Raw genomic sequence first — 16,307 nt, forward strand, 5'->3', positions numbered from 1 at the left:
TTTTACTTAACTAATTTTAATTTTTATAATTTTTTCTTTTAAATACCCTACAGATTTCTGTCCTGGTTACCCAGACATTTGTGTAGGTGTATGAAAAGTCAAGACTTTGTGTAGGTACACAGAGACTATATTTTCATTAGCTTTTTAGATAGCATAAAATGTGATTTAGGTTTATAAAAGCATTTTAATTTAATCTTTCTGTTTAAATGAGCTGTAAAGGAATTACTAATGCACCAACATTTAAGGTGATTAGTAGATATTAATTTGTAAATCTCAAAGGGGTTTTTTTGCTGAACCTTGTATATTAGTCTATAAATAGCCATTACACTACACCCATGCTTCCCCTATGTTGAAGTCTGTGTAGTGTGTGCAGCAAAAGCCTGTCTCTGAGCAGGCCATGCTCTGAAGGCTCCTGTACAGTCCATGCCAACATCACTTTAAAGTTTGTTCCGATCGTCATCACCCTTTTTTGAAATGCTGGTTCATTTCTTAAGTGGTTTTATCAGTATGAGCTTTTATCCCTTGTTTTGTCTTTCTCTGGTAGTTTGAGAATCCCCATTCTGGTAGCCTTTGAATTCTTTACATCTTTTTAGTACTCTTCTAAGTTTTGGAAAATCTCTTCAAACATCGATGTCACAGAGTTGCAGGACTTTAATATTCATCTCATCAATGCTCTAATTCTACTCCTAGTCACTGTTCTACTGCTATATGCATATGAGGATGGCATCAGCCCTTTTCACTGCAGGTTTCACTTGAAGGTGTTACTGAACTATATGACTGTTATGCTGCTGAAACTGGAGGTACAGTCCACCTTTATTAGACAGACAATACTAACCTGTCTCCTTTGAAAATATAATAGACAATCAGTATTTTGCTTCACATTTATATTAGGCTTCTCTAACTACAGTTTTCACAATTGTTATGACATTCTCCTTGTATTCAATAAAAACTAAAAAGTAAAAATCAGTGTTACAGTAATGTTTTTCTCAACCTGTTTAGCATATTTTGGCAGGGTAATGAAGCCTGTTTACTTAGAAATATTTCTCCCAGACAAATGTTTAGTATTCTCTTCTATTAATAATATAATGGAAAGTCCTGCAATTAAAAAAAAAAAAAAAGGAAATCCTGTTTCCATTTAAATACAGAGAGAAATATTTGTTTAATTTACTGAAGTGTTCTATATAAGGGATCCTGCATTGTGCTGCAATTTTTCATACTCCTAGCCTGAGGTGCCAAATTTTGCTTGGGGATGGCCTTAGTTTACCCTTCAGGAACATCATCTGATTATAAACAGTCTAGAAATAAGAACCAGCTTCCTCTGTGATGATTACTTCACCTTTTTCGTCATGCTGATGTTCCCATGTGGTTGTGCCTTTTGTATTACAAAATGATCAAGCAGGTTTTTCAGGAACTCCAACAACAGCTGTATTAGTAGTCCTAAACTGACTTCCCACAACAACACAATTTTGTTTCTAATCATGTTAAGAAATAATTAATCCCAGAGTCCTGTTCAGTTCGGGATAACTTGGGTTTTAATGGACCCCTGCCAGTAGCTGTCGCAGCTTGCTTTGTTGCTGCATTCATATTTTACATTTAAGTCTTGTGGTTATTGGAGTTTTAATTCTAAACAAAATGACAGTATTTTTAGCATCATCTTTTTCTGTCCTTTGCCTCTCCCCTATCAAAGTCTTTATTCTTGATTGGACATTAATGTTTAAACTTTGTTAAATATTTAGAAGTTCATTAACATAGATTTTTATTAATGGAGATCTGTAGTCTCAGAGCCATTACATTGCAATGCAATTTTTTTATGATTTTAATGGTTTTTCGTTAAATCTGAAATTATGATAGACCAACGCTTTCCAGTAAATCTTCTCAATCTGAACAGTTGGGGTAAAGAAAAATCTCTAAGTGAGAAATCCAGCCCAAAATTAATTGTTTAACATGATAAAATACTGATTTAACTATTCACACTGTCTTTGCTCTGTGATTTGCAAGGAAGATATACAGAACAAAATCACGTAAAACAGTTTTTCTCAGGCTACCACATATACATGAGATAGCAAGGAGTTAACAAGCACTGGGCAAAGCACATATACTCAATATCCCAAGGCACCCAAAGAGCTGCAGCTGCCCAAGTTAGTGTCAGCTAGGAATACATATTATTTTTGTAAAATGGATTACTTGAGATGAAAGCATTCTTCATGGTTTGAGGATTTATATGGCATAAAGGAGGAGAGGAATGGTCATTGCAGAAAAATGCAAGTCGAATTTTATATGGTAAACTGTAAACTGCGGAAAATTTATAGATTATTCATTACCTTTTTATTTGACTTATGTAAGGGCTTTACAGACATGATCAGTCTCTGCATTCAAGAACACATAATGACTATACAAGAAAAATCCAACAAAATTATTTTCTCAGTGAAATCACCATAGATTTTGTAGTATTCACTGCTAAAATGAGTAAAGTGTCTGTATCTTCACTAATAATTTTCCAACAGTGACATCCAGTTGTATATTTTGCTCTTAACTGGTAGAGCTATTCTCAATTCTAATCCGTATGTCACTAATTAAAAATAAATAAGACATAAAAATGCTCTGACAGAAGCTTAATTACATTAAGTTACAGTTGCATGACATCAATCTGGAAGGAGCATATCAGTATATGCTTGTTTTCTATCTCTCGTATTTTGATTTGTCATATAGTTGACCTTGTTTCCCTTTCTAAAACTAGGATCAAGCTTCAAAAGTGGCATCAAGCTTCTGTGGTTGCTAGTTATCAATTTTCAGAAGTGGGTAGCAATACTGTCATAGTAACACTGTCATTGTTACAAATCATTTAAAGTTGTATAGATGGTATGTTAAAAAAACCCCAAACACCAATACAGAGTCTGGGATACAAAAATTATTTTGAACATTTAGATGCTGTAAATGACAGCTAAAAGACTTTGGATCTCCCTGTATTTTTCTAATTTAAAGTATTTTCTAATTTAAAGTATTTGACCATCGGTAAACTTTGAAGGAACTCCACTTAGAGCAAACTGTAAGGTTTGTCTCTCCTCTGGACTTCTACCAGTGTTGCCTTCCAGTTTACAATATTAGGTTGTGCTGCTGGCTCATGAGAAGTCCACAAATCAGAAAAACAAAATTGCTGGTTTGCTTCCCCACATCCTGCAGCTCCATGCTTTGCCAGATACTCCTACTGCTTCTTCCCAGCCCATGCTCACAAATTATCTCAGGCTTTTCATTTCTGCTCCCTCGCCCTACATAGCGGGTAGGGTAGGAAAAAAGTCACTGGTATGTATAATTTTGTCTCTGCTGCAGAAATATAATTCAAAGCTGAAAAATGAAATTCTGGCCGAGAGACATTTTTTGCTTCTCTTTTTCATTCTCCATTCCTATATTTTTGTCTACATTTGTTGTCACTTTTCCCTTTTTCCTGGTCAGATTTTCTACTCATTTTATTCTTAAAAATATTTTCCTTTTTTCTTAATTTTTTTACAAACAACTCTCAAAAAATTTTATTTTATCTTTTTTTCCCTGTCTTTAAAGCATAAATTATAACTTCTAGGGTCTATCTTTGACCTATGTTCTAGAGTTTCTTTGACCTTTCCCTCACTTGTTTTCTGCACATCACTAGGGCACCCTGTTTAACATAAGAATGAAAGCTGAAGAAGACCACCCTACCGGGAAGCAGTGCTGTCCATCCATCCATCTGTCTGTCCCCTTACACACACTCCACACTGCACAGGTCTGAAGGTGATCTCAGTTGTGACCGCAGTCACTGGTTTCTGCTTGTCTTGGTCATAACCAACCTTGTTCATAACCAACCTTGGTGTCATTGCAGGCCATGGCATCTGCTCCTGCGGCCGATGCATTTGCCAGGATGGGTGGTTTGGAAACTTGTGCCAGCACTCAAGGAAGTGCAACATGACGGAGCAGGAGAGCAGAAGTCTCTGCGAGTCAGCGGATGGCATATTATGTTCGGGGAAGGGTAAGAACTGGCAGCTGAGCTACTTCATGTGTGCAGTGCCAGAGGAAAACTATCATATTCTGGAAGATTAATGTGCATGGAAGTGGGTTGTTGTTTAATAACCCTTTCTTTTCAAAGGTACCCATTATTAAAAGGATGTTATATTTGGCTCCATAATGTACTTATATCCATTTTGTCAAACACCCACCACGGCCGTACATGCTCAGCAATGTTGCTCCCCTATGCAATTTTGCTAGTAGCATATAATTTTCTGTATCTGTTTAGCTGATGGTCTTCATGGAATAGCTGTACACTATAAACTAACTGTTCGTGCTCCATCCAGTTTGAGGGAAAGGGGCACTACCTGCAGAAACACTGCAGTGGGGAAGATGACAGATGTAATATACTGGGCAAGAGTAAGTGGAAGAGAGTGTTTAACAGCAACATTTGGTATACCTAATCACTCTGCTCCCCAACACAACAGCAAAGTATGTGTCTGCAGCCCCCACAAATGAATCCTGAAAAACTTTCTCATTTACTAATTTTCATTCAGGTGGTTGCATCAGCTTCAGTTCAGCTATAAAAAAATGCCACAGGGAAGAATAAAAGTTAGAAAATCCTGATAATTATCTGAAATTGTTCTCTGAGGTTCCTACCTTGCAGTCTTTCAGGCTAGGAAATTGCATTAATGGAAAGAGGGCTTTTTAGCTCCCCCATAGTGCAAATTGCCTATTTTTGTATATAATATATCTGAAAGAGAATAGACAAAAAATGGGTGGTGGGACTGACTGGAGGCTAGAATGCACTCACTCCAGATTTTATGTGCCATTTCCTCTATTTTTATGTCCCTTGCATAGACAGAGGACCAGCTGGAAAAAAGTTAGGAGCTTTCTACATCAGGCAGGTTTCCAGTTTTCCCTTTGGTAACTTTTATTTCAGTGCAGAGGAAATTTAAATAGGGTTTCCAGCCTGGCCTTCATCCATCTGTATTATCACTTGGAATTCTCTCCTGCAGAACTGTTTCATTTTATTTTGGTTTTTTTCTGTCCCCAATTGATGCAATGTCATAGAAAATGAGGAAGTTGCGTTGTTTCTTTATTTTTTCCAGATGTGTCTGTGTTTAAATTAGTGTATGTGTAAGAGAATGGTGAGTTGTTGGAGAAAATGAATGACTCTATTTTACTGTAGAAGCTAACTTTTCTTCTCTTAGTCTTGGTCTCCCTGTGGTGCTTTATATAAAACATGAAGGTGAGGGAATATTCTTAGTAAAAATAAAATGCACTATGTGAGATTCTAAATAAATATAAACATGAAAAATTATGTTGATTTTTAAAATATTTGTATTATCTTCTACCTTTTTATAAGGATGGCTGAGAGCCCACTAGCCAGTGGGTCTTACTCTGAGAACAATTAGCTTTGAGACCATATATCAAGGATACAATTTACTCTGAGGCTTTGGGAGTAGATAATCTGGCAGAAATTTGCAGAGACACCCAGGATTATTTTTCTGTCTACTGGCTATAGTGCCCAGGGGGTGGTTTGGGATCTGGTCACCGATGTAATCTGGAGCAACCTGAAAGTTGCTCTAGGTTGTAACCAGCAGCAGTCAGGTAGTGCTTTTACACACGACTGCTTGAATGGAGGTTCCAAAGGCTCAGATTTTCTAGAATAGTAACTCTCTGGTTGAACAGCATTTACTTCCTCTGAGAATCACAAACCTGACACATGGAACCAGACTCTTCTCAGTGGTTCCAAGCAGTAAAACAAGAGGCAAGGGGCAGAAACTGATGCACAGGAAGTTCCTTAACATGAGGAAGAACTGTGCGGATGACCAAGCACTGAAACAGGTTGCCCAGAGAGGTTGTGGAGTCTTTCTCACTGGAGATACTCAAGAACCATCAGGATGCAATACTGCTCAATGTGCTCTAGAGAGGCAGTGTAATACTCTTATTAACTGTTTCATCAGGGAGGTTGAATTAGATGCCCCCACAATTGTCCCTTCCAACCTTACCCATTCTGTGACCTTAAATCCATATTCAGCAGGAGTGGTAGGATTTTTTTTTTGTTAAGTTTCTTCGGACCCCAAGCACATGTAAGCTTTCAGTGTGATGGAAGGTTACCCTGAGGACAGTCAATATAATAAAGCAGTGTCAAATTAGGTGCTATAAGAGCTTTATTGTAGAAACAGCTGGTCACATGTGTTTGTTGCAGCAGAGAAATATCTGCATAAGATAACTTCATTTCTGTGTGGTCAGTAAACATCCAAGCAGGTTACTATCTCCTGCCTCTTCTCTGAGCAGGATGGGGATCACAGGCAAAGACAGTGTAATTATTTATAACCTTTTTTCCTTTTTTTTTCTTTTTTTTTTGTTAAATATACTTTTGATGTTGAGATATGTATCTGGAAATCATGTCTTATTGGATACTCATACTTTAAAACGCTGTTCATAGCTAGTGAAGCATTACCCTAATGGTAAATTGTTCTTTCTGATTTATTACAATGAGAAAAAAATAATGATTTCTTGTCAGATAAAGGTGAATTTTGCTGGAAACCTAGCCAGGATGAGCAAGTGTTATAACGGACTGAGAGGAGCTTGAGTTTCTTTTGTAGGACTATGAGGAATCCTAGTTTTCAGCAGATAACTGCTGAACAACACCAGAAAATTGCACTCTGCTAATATAAGCAAAGTTGGGCATCCACATTCCTAGTCTGTTTTTAGAATCTTGGCTCTCTGACTGTGCCACCTGTAGTAAGAGCTCTTCCAAAGGAAAACAGCAACACCCACCACTGCTGTCTCCCTGGCATTAAATATAGGGCTGCATATGGCGACTGTAACAGTGCAGGATGTAGGCAAGGTAATGAGCCAAATCCCATCCGAGAGGATCTGGCTGGGATCCCAGGAAACACCCTACAACTCATTAGACTCATTTTAATTAAACTAAGGGGCCTCCCAGAGCATCATGCTCTATTCAGGGAAAATGCTTGATTCATTTCCCTGACAGATTTTGTATTATGGAGCCTGATCTTCCTTGGTTGACTTGGTGTTAAATTTGCTGTATCTTCTGCAAAATAGTTTTAAACACTGTGGGCATTCCTCAGTAGCAGCATCAGTGCTGTTTTTGAAGAATTACTTCAAGTTTTTTACGGTGTAATACTCTTATCAACTGCTTTAATTTCACTAAAATTATCATACTATTCCTCATTATTTTCTGTTGTCTGTACCTTGCAATTTGTACGAGCAGAGAGATTTGGTTTAAATTATCCTCAAGTAAGTCTTAGTGTACCTCTTATACAGCAACCATGCAATATATATGCTATTCTCCACTGCCTCTTTATACAGTGGCATTTTTTATCCTTGTAGGGTATGTCAATATTTTCTGTGCTGGTGGCTCAGTAAGGAATACTCAGAAGTCACAGAAAAAGTAGATGCTTAATCAAATACTCCCATCCCCAAATGTTCCAATCATTAGCTCTTCCTGAATATATTTGCATGTTCCATATGTTACGAGTTAAAACATTTCCCTAAAATTAGGCAATGAGTTAATTTTTGTGAATTTAAAATAAACATTAAATTACTTACATATTTAATTAAAAATTAAATACTCTGCTGAGGCTGTTATGAAGTTTTCAAAAATTAAGTTTCAGTGATCAGAGGTACTTCTGTATTTACAGGAAAAACCTATGGAAAATTCCTTGATATCAAGGATCCATAATAGGATCATTATTATGGATTTTTTTCAGAGGTCTAAAAGAACTGGAAAGATGGAAAAGCATAATTTTATAGGCTTTGGCTAAGGCCCTGTTAAGTAACCCATGAATTCTATTTAGGTTATATTCTGACATAACCAAGCTTCCTTCTATATATTTTTTCCTTAATATTGCATTAAGCACATTGGTGACTTTTACTGGAATCATTCTGGAAATATTGCAGGAAGCTAGGATTTTCAACTGCATTTAACTAATTTATAAGTATGTTCTGCTAAATGTCAACAACTTATTTGATGATTTTTTTTTAACTCTGCCTCTGATAATTGAAAATTTATGTGTGTATCCTTTGCTATAATTTATTTGGGGGGTTGATTTTTTTAATAATGCTTTCTAATGTAACCCTTTCTTAGGGCTGGGTTCACAAAAGGATTTTTGCTCAGCAGTTACTGAGAGCCCCACCTTAGCGTTGTAGGTGTTGTACTGAAATCTGTATAGGGTCAAGCTGCTGAAGATGGGATCTGAAAAGTTGAGTCTTTTCAACCAAGTTTTGGAATCATCCATAAGGAATTACCATCTCCTAGTGGCATTTCTAGTTGCAGAAAAGCCTGTCTCACCCCATTCTCAGACTACAGTCTTCCTGACACGTGATTGTCTGAGGGCAATTGTCACTTTCCAGGATTCAGAGACATGAACCTTCTTCTGAAGGTAAGAATGTCTCCGAGCCTTCCCTTGAAGGGAGGTTTCTGGTGCTCTGTGGGTTATGGCATCACCTGAACATCACCATAGAGTCTCTCCTTTCCCTGTGGGGCTGTGACCTGACATCCCGGAGAAGAAGGAGAGCAGCTTGTCCCAACAAAGGGCACTAGTGTACGCTGCAGGAATAAGCCAAGTGCTGAACTGCCATTATGTGCTCAAACTCTTTCTGACCGAGAGCAAATAATTAATTAGTAATTCCATGGGAGGTGGAGAAACTTTGTTTGTGGTGATGAGGATTTTGGGGGTCTAAATGTTAGTCTTGTGCATTGCCGGTCTTTTGTGGACCCAGCCCTAAATTTAGATGAGGAGGACTATTTCCTTCCTGGGTGTGATTTTATTGCCTTCAGTAACAGTGGGTTGGGGACAATTTGAGCTTTTCTAGTAAAAAAAAAAGAACATTACTGGGAAGAGAAGCCCTGATTGTAGGTCTCTGAAACCAAAAGAAAGCCTAAGAATGTGAACCTTGATTAAGTGAAATAGCAGGATCAAAGCGTTAGTAGTAACATTCCACCATACTCAAGCTCATGCCAAAAGAATCCTTTCATTCAAAAGACTTTTAGCTTGATTATTTTCTCTTATGTAATAACCTCTTAGGCAGTAATTTTGTGCATATGCACACGTGCATATGTGTGCACGTGTGTGTCGTGGGTTGTTGTTTTCTAGTCTGAAACTGACAGTGCTCTTTGACTGCGAGTAATAATTTTTGTGATTTCAGGTTCCTGCCACTGTGGAAAGTGCATCTGTTCTCCCCAGGAATGGTACATTTCAGGCGATTTCTGTGAATGCGATGACAGAGACTGTGACAAACATGACGGTCTCATTTGCACAGGTGCAGTACAGGCTAACACTTAATTGCTTCAGGAAACAAACTGTGTTGATGGGAATTATGTTAGACAAAGCCTAGCTACTTCTTTCCCCACTGACAGAGGAAGTGCATTTGCTGGTTATTCAAATCTGCTATAATTGTTTCTTCATGCAGTGTGATAATCAACTTAAGGTTTCAAAACAACAGTTGAAAGCCTGAGCATGAATTTAAATAAGTAAGTCAGCTATTACATCCATCAACAATTCTCATTGTAATAGACTACCAGCTACTGCTTTTTTGACAAAGGACATAGTGTCAGCATTACGATCATGAGGTTTCCTTAGCCTTTGTTCTTCTACTGGACATTCTATGTGTGTAAATTTAAGTCACAGACAAAATTCACTTGTCTGATGATCCTTGGTGGCTCAGAGGCGTAGTTGTGTGGGTTAACAGACCTTCCTGGCAATCAGGCAATTGTTGGTGGGAGCCTGAAATGCACAATAGCTTTTCTTATGATGTGATGACTGATTATTAAATTAATGATTATAGCAGCTTCATTTTAACATTGTCTGAAAGTTGAGGTGGCAGATGTGGATAGAAACGAGCAGGGTGCCAACAAGCCCTCACGATAAACACAGTGACAAGAAGCAGCATGGGAATTGCTAAATTAACTCATTGGTTTCTTCCTGTTACAAATCTTAATTTTAGAAAAATTTTGCCAGCAATTATTAGACGTGGAAGAAATCTGCAAGTTGATTAGAGTGAGAGTAGGAGGGCTGACACTAGTAAATTGTGTCTTCCAGCTAGCTCTATTAGAAAGTGTCCTTTTCTGGAGGCAAGTAGCCAGTGTAGCAGCAGCAGAAGTCTTATCTTCAGCTGTAATGGCTGTTCATGGATCTTCATAAAACTGGTAGGAAGAGGAGTTCACATTGGAAACTCATGCTGTAGCTGTCTTAAGTTGAGCATTTGAGTCATAAAAAAATATTTAAATAAAATGAAAATAGAGGTGTCAGTATGTAATGTTTCCCTACTGTAAAATAGGGTCAACACATTTTTCACTTAATAGAGAGTTTGAGATATGATTTATTTGTATAGCACTCCTGAAAAGGTACATGTAAAGTTTTTCATGTTTAGAGTGATGGTTTTATTGCTATTCTGTTGGTAACTTTTAATGACTTTTTCTTTCTTTGTAGTAGTTAAAAGTAATCTTGTTTTACCTTGTACCTTGAGGCACAGTGCAAACACTGAACCTCACCAGCTGGGTACAGATACTGATGTGTACAATTGCACTACACAATACACAATTACAATATTTGCAATATGGCTGATGGAATTATTGAGAGAATGCTATTAATGCTTTTGAAAATGTAGGTTTGGGGTGATTTCTTAATGCAATGGTACAATAATTGCTTCCTTCCAAAGGGGAAAAAAAAAAGGGATAGGGGAACAATAAAGGAACAATGCAACTACTTTACCATGGCTTTTTACTTCCAATAAAACACATTTTAATGTAGTACATTTCAATTATGATAATTGCCTTTTATTCATTCTATTCTAGGCAACGGTGTTTGTAGCTGTGGAAACTGTGAGTGCTGGGAAGGATGGAATGGAAATGCTTGTGAAATCTGGCTGGGGAGAGAATACCCTTAATGCAGGGTGTTAAAGACTGAGGAGGTTATTTTGTTTGTTTTTCTTTAGGCTGCTAGAACATTTAATTTCAGAAGTGCTCAGTGTGTGGGTGTGGGTGTGCATGTAAGCACACATACATGGTTTGAAGTACCTTAGAACACGTTTGAGGACCTGCTCCTTAAAGAAATGCATCAAAAAAACTAAAAAAGGGAGCAGGACAACCCCAGTTCTAGAGGGTGAAGTCATAAAATACCGGCCCTGTGGAATTCCTCCAGAGTTTTTTCTGTAAATTCAGTGGAACTGAGATTATATCTATAATGCTTGTTTCTTTAAGCAACCTTTGGAAAAAGCATAAGAAAGCCTTTTTTAACATTATTTACTTGGTCATCACCTCTCCTTATCAATCTTAACAATACCCCTGTAGAGGAGTAACACTAGCTGAATATTTGTCAAATAACTACTTTGATTAATTTTATGGTGTTGGAAAAATACATTATTTGACCTTTTTTTCTTTCTGACAATCCTGATTATGCACCAGCTCATAAATTGAAAGAAGCTGTAAAAAAGCCTATAAAAACATTAATGATTTTTTGTTTGGTAAAATAATTATCTGAGATCCAATTACAAGACACCCATAAACTGAAGACCCAAAATGTTTGAACAGACCCTTTTCCACAAAAAAAACTTAGTTTCTGTGGTTAATGTGTCAGTAAGTTGGTTATCTAATCTACATACTACAATACTTTCAAGTACATAACCTATGGGAACATAAGGAAGGAAACTAATAAAGATATAAATGTATGATTGCCTATTCTGAATATGTATTCTGCAACTCATATGTACTTCTATCATACTGTTCTGTGTAGTACAGTTGCCTCTTAAAAGTAAAGTAAATGAAAATTTGTTATATTGAAAATGAAAATATGTCATTTTCAGGATGAAAATTCTGTCTACTATTCAAAATCAATGTTTAGAACAAATTACACTGTCACACATGGTATTCATTGAATTTAACTGCTTTTATGGAAGTGGGAAACCTGAAGGTCAACTGACTTGAAAAATCATCTATGCTATGCAGCAGCTTGGTCTCAGCCAAAGACATTTGGACAATGTCAACAAAGTAATTAAAGTTTTAATACAGTAAATACAAACAAAGCAGTGGTATGAACAAAAATTTTATTTTTATTTTCCAATGGTGAAATGCTGCTCAGTGTGAAATTCACATTGAGTAATGAATGATGTACAACTATTGGGACTTCCCTAACTTATTTACATATGAGTCTCTTAATTTTTTGTACACATAGATTTGGCAGCCCTTGAATTCTTTAGAACAAAAAGAAGAAATACACATTTTAGTTTCAAAAGTGTTTACACTTTGTGAAATCATGACTGAGTGAGAAAATTGATTAAATGGCTGAAAAATACTTCTTTTAGATACCAAACTGTAACACTGGCACTTAGGTGCCAAGGTCCTAAGAAGAGGTACATGATTCAGAAATAATGGAACTATGTATCAACCAAATACTGTATTTCCATTATTTATCTAAAAATTAGTTTTCTTTTAGAAAGGATGGTTTTGAAATAGGAAAATACAATGCTACAGAACATGTAACAGAATGCAAAATTTCAAATTTATTTAATTGCCTTATTATTACCCCTTCCCATGTTGCTTGTTCTCTCACCCAGTTTTTTTTAGTTAGCCTGTATTATTTCTTTCTAAAAATGAAGCCTGTGAAACCCATGTTCTCAGGGAGCATAATCACCAAACATCCAATTTATATATGTTCTGCAGATAGTAATGAGACATACATCCTAAAGCTGTTCCCTGCTCTCTTGTTAGATAACCAAAATATCAGACAGAGTTCTAAAAGATATTGATACAGTATAAAGCATCTTCAAAATAAAATCATCTTGAAATTTTAGTTTATATTTTATACTTGTAACCCTTAAACTCCATGGAACCAAACAGAAATATTTTCTTAAGTTTTAGCATATATGCATTTTGCCAACCCTGGTGTCTGGAGAGCACAGATTGTTGCTTTTATTTATATTTACGAATACAGCTGACCTGAATCACCTTATAATCAGTGGTGTTTTTGCATATACATTCATCTGCTGAATCAGAGTGGAAACAGTGAAGGATACAAAGTTTTCCTTTATTTTCTTCCATCTGTATTTAGAACAGTAATAAGAAAATATCAGATAATCAAAACTCTTATCTGGTGTCAGTAGATGCTTTTGGCTTGTTCATGCCATCATTAGCAGATTTATATATACTGTAGACCAGCTGTGGTATTTCAGGTACTCATTCATATATAAAAGAACAATTCTTTAGCTGGTTGCAGTATCGTATTTGATGCATTTTACTTTGTAATTTGCTTTAATTTTAAATTTATATACTTAAAGAATGTAAGTTAACTCTTATTTCTAGTTTGTTTGGGTTTTTTTGAAAAAAACAATCAACTCCAACATTTTGACTACTGGACAGATTACACAGCCACAGTATTTCTGTTATCCAAGTTGTTTTTTATATTGCGTATGGAAAAAAAATAGGATATCTACAACGGTTACTCTCTGTGTTTCATTAAAATGCAATTATCAAACAAAATGGTGCTATTACTATAAACCATAAAGTATTAAATAAGACTATTAAAAATGTAATGTTCTCATTAATTTTTTTCCAGTTTTTATTTTGTGTCTTATAACGTTGCTTGAACATTTCCCCTCTTCATGTTGAGGTAACTGGTGGTGTAACACCCAGCAGATCTGTTTTGTGGCTGATTTTCTCACTAAAAAAATGAGATCGGAAGAAATAAGATTATTATTCCACATATGTGAATATAATAGCTGTAATATCAAATTGTTATTTTACACCTCATTCCGTATGATGGGAATTCTAGATACATAAACTGTAAAAGCAGGAAGAGGCATAAGGAAGTGAAACTTACTGCTGGATTCTTTACAGCTAGTGACTGTAAAAACTTTCTCCCAGGCCTGTGACAAAAGGCAAAATCAAATTGGATAAATGAGGATTTTGTACTGATTAAATTAGTAAACCTTATGAAAAAATATTATGTCCTTGCTTTCTTATGAGAGAAAGAACACAATCCAGAAGTGTACTGAATGCTTCTATAATGGACTTGCAGGATAATACCTACTGTATATAACTTATCTGTAATATCAGCTATAAAACAGCTGTGGATTGATTTGCTTCTATAAATTATTAACCTGCTTGTGACCCTTTTTTTCAGTGGCCACACTCTCTTTTAGAAACACGCAGATGAACATTTAATCATGTACCTGCTCTCACTTTTCTGACGCTTTGCCCATTGCTTCTTAGCAGAATGACATCTCACTTTGTAGCTAAAGGATACAGCTACATGATACTGGGATGAAGAAAGCTCAGTTGAATATTTCTGTGACTAGGTAACAGAACAAAAATTTTATTACATCTTTAAAAATAAGTCATAGCATTTGCATTAGTCATCACCAAAAAAACCCCTCTTATTAAACATTTTAGAATGCATTGCACAGAATATGAATTTATCTAAAGGGTCATCTAAAAGAAAGAGAACCTTCACATTTAGTCTAATTTTATTTGCATTCCCATTTGAATGGAGCTGAATAATTTCTTCTTTATGCCAATAAACAGAAGGATCAGCAAGACAGACTTTTACTGCATGGACCAAACTGCCTGATTTCATATCTCTTTGCTTAAACTAGTATTAAATCAAGACAAAAAGTTTCCCTACATATATATATAAAGCCAGAGTTCTTAGTGTTGTGTCAGGTATATGCCATAGTCAAAGTGAATACTTTACGAGGGTGAGACGGTGGGGAGAGAGGGGAGAGGTTTGGTAAGAATCAACATGACTACACCAGTTAAGGTTTATGAAAATGACAATATATTAAAAAATCATTTGAGAATGGCTAAAACCCCCAACAAGTTAAGCAAAGGCTGTGTTATGTGAACCACAAAGCACTTAAAAGGAGCTAGAGCCCTTTCTATAGGCTCTATCATGTGAGCAATCTCATAAGGATTCTTGTGTATTTATAAAATTTTTGAAATACAACAAAATGGTGCTTTGTTGAAATAGTTCATATCTACTTAAAACTGGATTTCTGAAACTGTGCAGATGTGATTGATTTTGCCAAACAGAACTGTAGCTGAAATACAGATTTAAAAAAAAAAAGGGAAGAGATAATGACTATATGCAGTGTTAACATATAAAATGGTAAGATGAGGTTAGATTGCTGTGCAAACAGTCTCTCAGAGATTAGAGAAAACCCAGAAGAATAAAATACAAAGCAAGCATGCAAAAGATCTGGAAGGCTGCAGATTCACAGGCAGCTGCACATGTAAGTACAAAACCCCCAGTCTATAAATACAAATTTATTCCATCAGGTTTACTATACAGTACTTTAGTAGTAACAGACAGTTGAAAACAGCTTTCACTTAAAAGCAAAATTAATTTTAGAGGGAAGAAAATGGTGAACTCTTATTCTGGAGAACAGCAAGAGAGGTATTATATTAAGGAGCTAAAATTTTCTTTGGCATGGTAAAGGGGGAGAATTGAGTTTGCCAACCTATTTACATGAAGTTTCACCATCCTGTGGGCAGTGCAATGATGTTTTGCACAGTCTACTTTTTACATAAACTTTTTTGTTGGTTTCATATATGCCTTCATATAAGTGCTTTATTCATCATTTTGAATCTGTGTATACATCAAATAAGAATAAACAAACTGTACAATGCAAACTCTTTGCATATATGTTTGTAAATTTAGTAGTACTGACCAACAGTTCTTTGACAGATACAACCTACAACATGCAGTTCATCCTTGCCATCCTCTTTCCATGCAACAGATGAGACAAGACAAAATAAAAGGGAAGAAAGAAAGCACAAAGACAACTTTTTATGTTTAAACAAAATGTAATAATAAAAAAAAAATTAGGACATCTATTCATTGGATTAAACATACATAAGAATTTAGCCCACAGCAACAAAACCAGAAAACAATAATTTAAAAAAATGCTGTATTTCCAGTATGCACTAACAACTTGCAGAAATTAAATCTGGCCTTAATTATAGACTCCCAAAGTGGTTCACAGATCATAGTTACTCAGGATCAAAAGATTAGTGTTCAAAACAATACTTATATAGGATCAGGCCATGAACCAGAACTTCCTCGCTTTGCTCAGACAGTTTTCCAGCCCTGTCTCTCCTCAGGCTCTTACGCTGGGGAGTAAAAAGACAGCTGGATGAGACATGAACTTGTGTATTCACTCCTCATGAATCAGGTGAGAGAGAATGTAGCCTTCAGCTGTATTACCTTACTCGAAATATTGTGAAGTGCTCCTCTTATAATTGTAGGAAGGCCCGGGGCCATCCCTGGGACCCAGCTGATAGTACAGCATCATGGCTGCTGCCT

At 36.1% G+C, this 16,307-nt stretch overlaps 1 protein-coding gene across 1 annotated transcript in view; it reads left to right on the plus strand.

The window, feature by feature from the left end:
• Nucleotides 1–13,428, plus strand: part of ITGBL1 (integrin subunit beta like 1) — a 141,184-nt gene extending 127,756 nt beyond the window's left edge. The window contains exons 9-11 of the mRNA XM_018071520.2: nucleotides 3,851–3,997; nucleotides 9,157–9,270; nucleotides 10,805–13,428. Of these exons, the coding sequence (XP_017927009.1) occupies nucleotides 3,851–3,997; nucleotides 9,157–9,270; nucleotides 10,805–10,896 (353 nt within the window). The 3' untranslated portion in view covers nucleotides 10,897–13,428. The remainder of the gene's footprint in view (nucleotides 1–3,850; nucleotides 3,998–9,156; nucleotides 9,271–10,804) is intronic.
• Nucleotides 13,429–16,307: the final 2,879 nt, after the last annotated feature.

Source organism: Manacus vitellinus, unplaced genomic scaffold, assembly GCF_001715985.3.
Source record: "Manacus vitellinus isolate BGI_N305 unplaced genomic scaffold, ASM171598v3 scaffold_2_pilon, whole genome shotgun sequence".
NCBI lineage: Eukaryota > Metazoa > Chordata > Aves > Passeriformes > Pipridae > Manacus > Manacus vitellinus.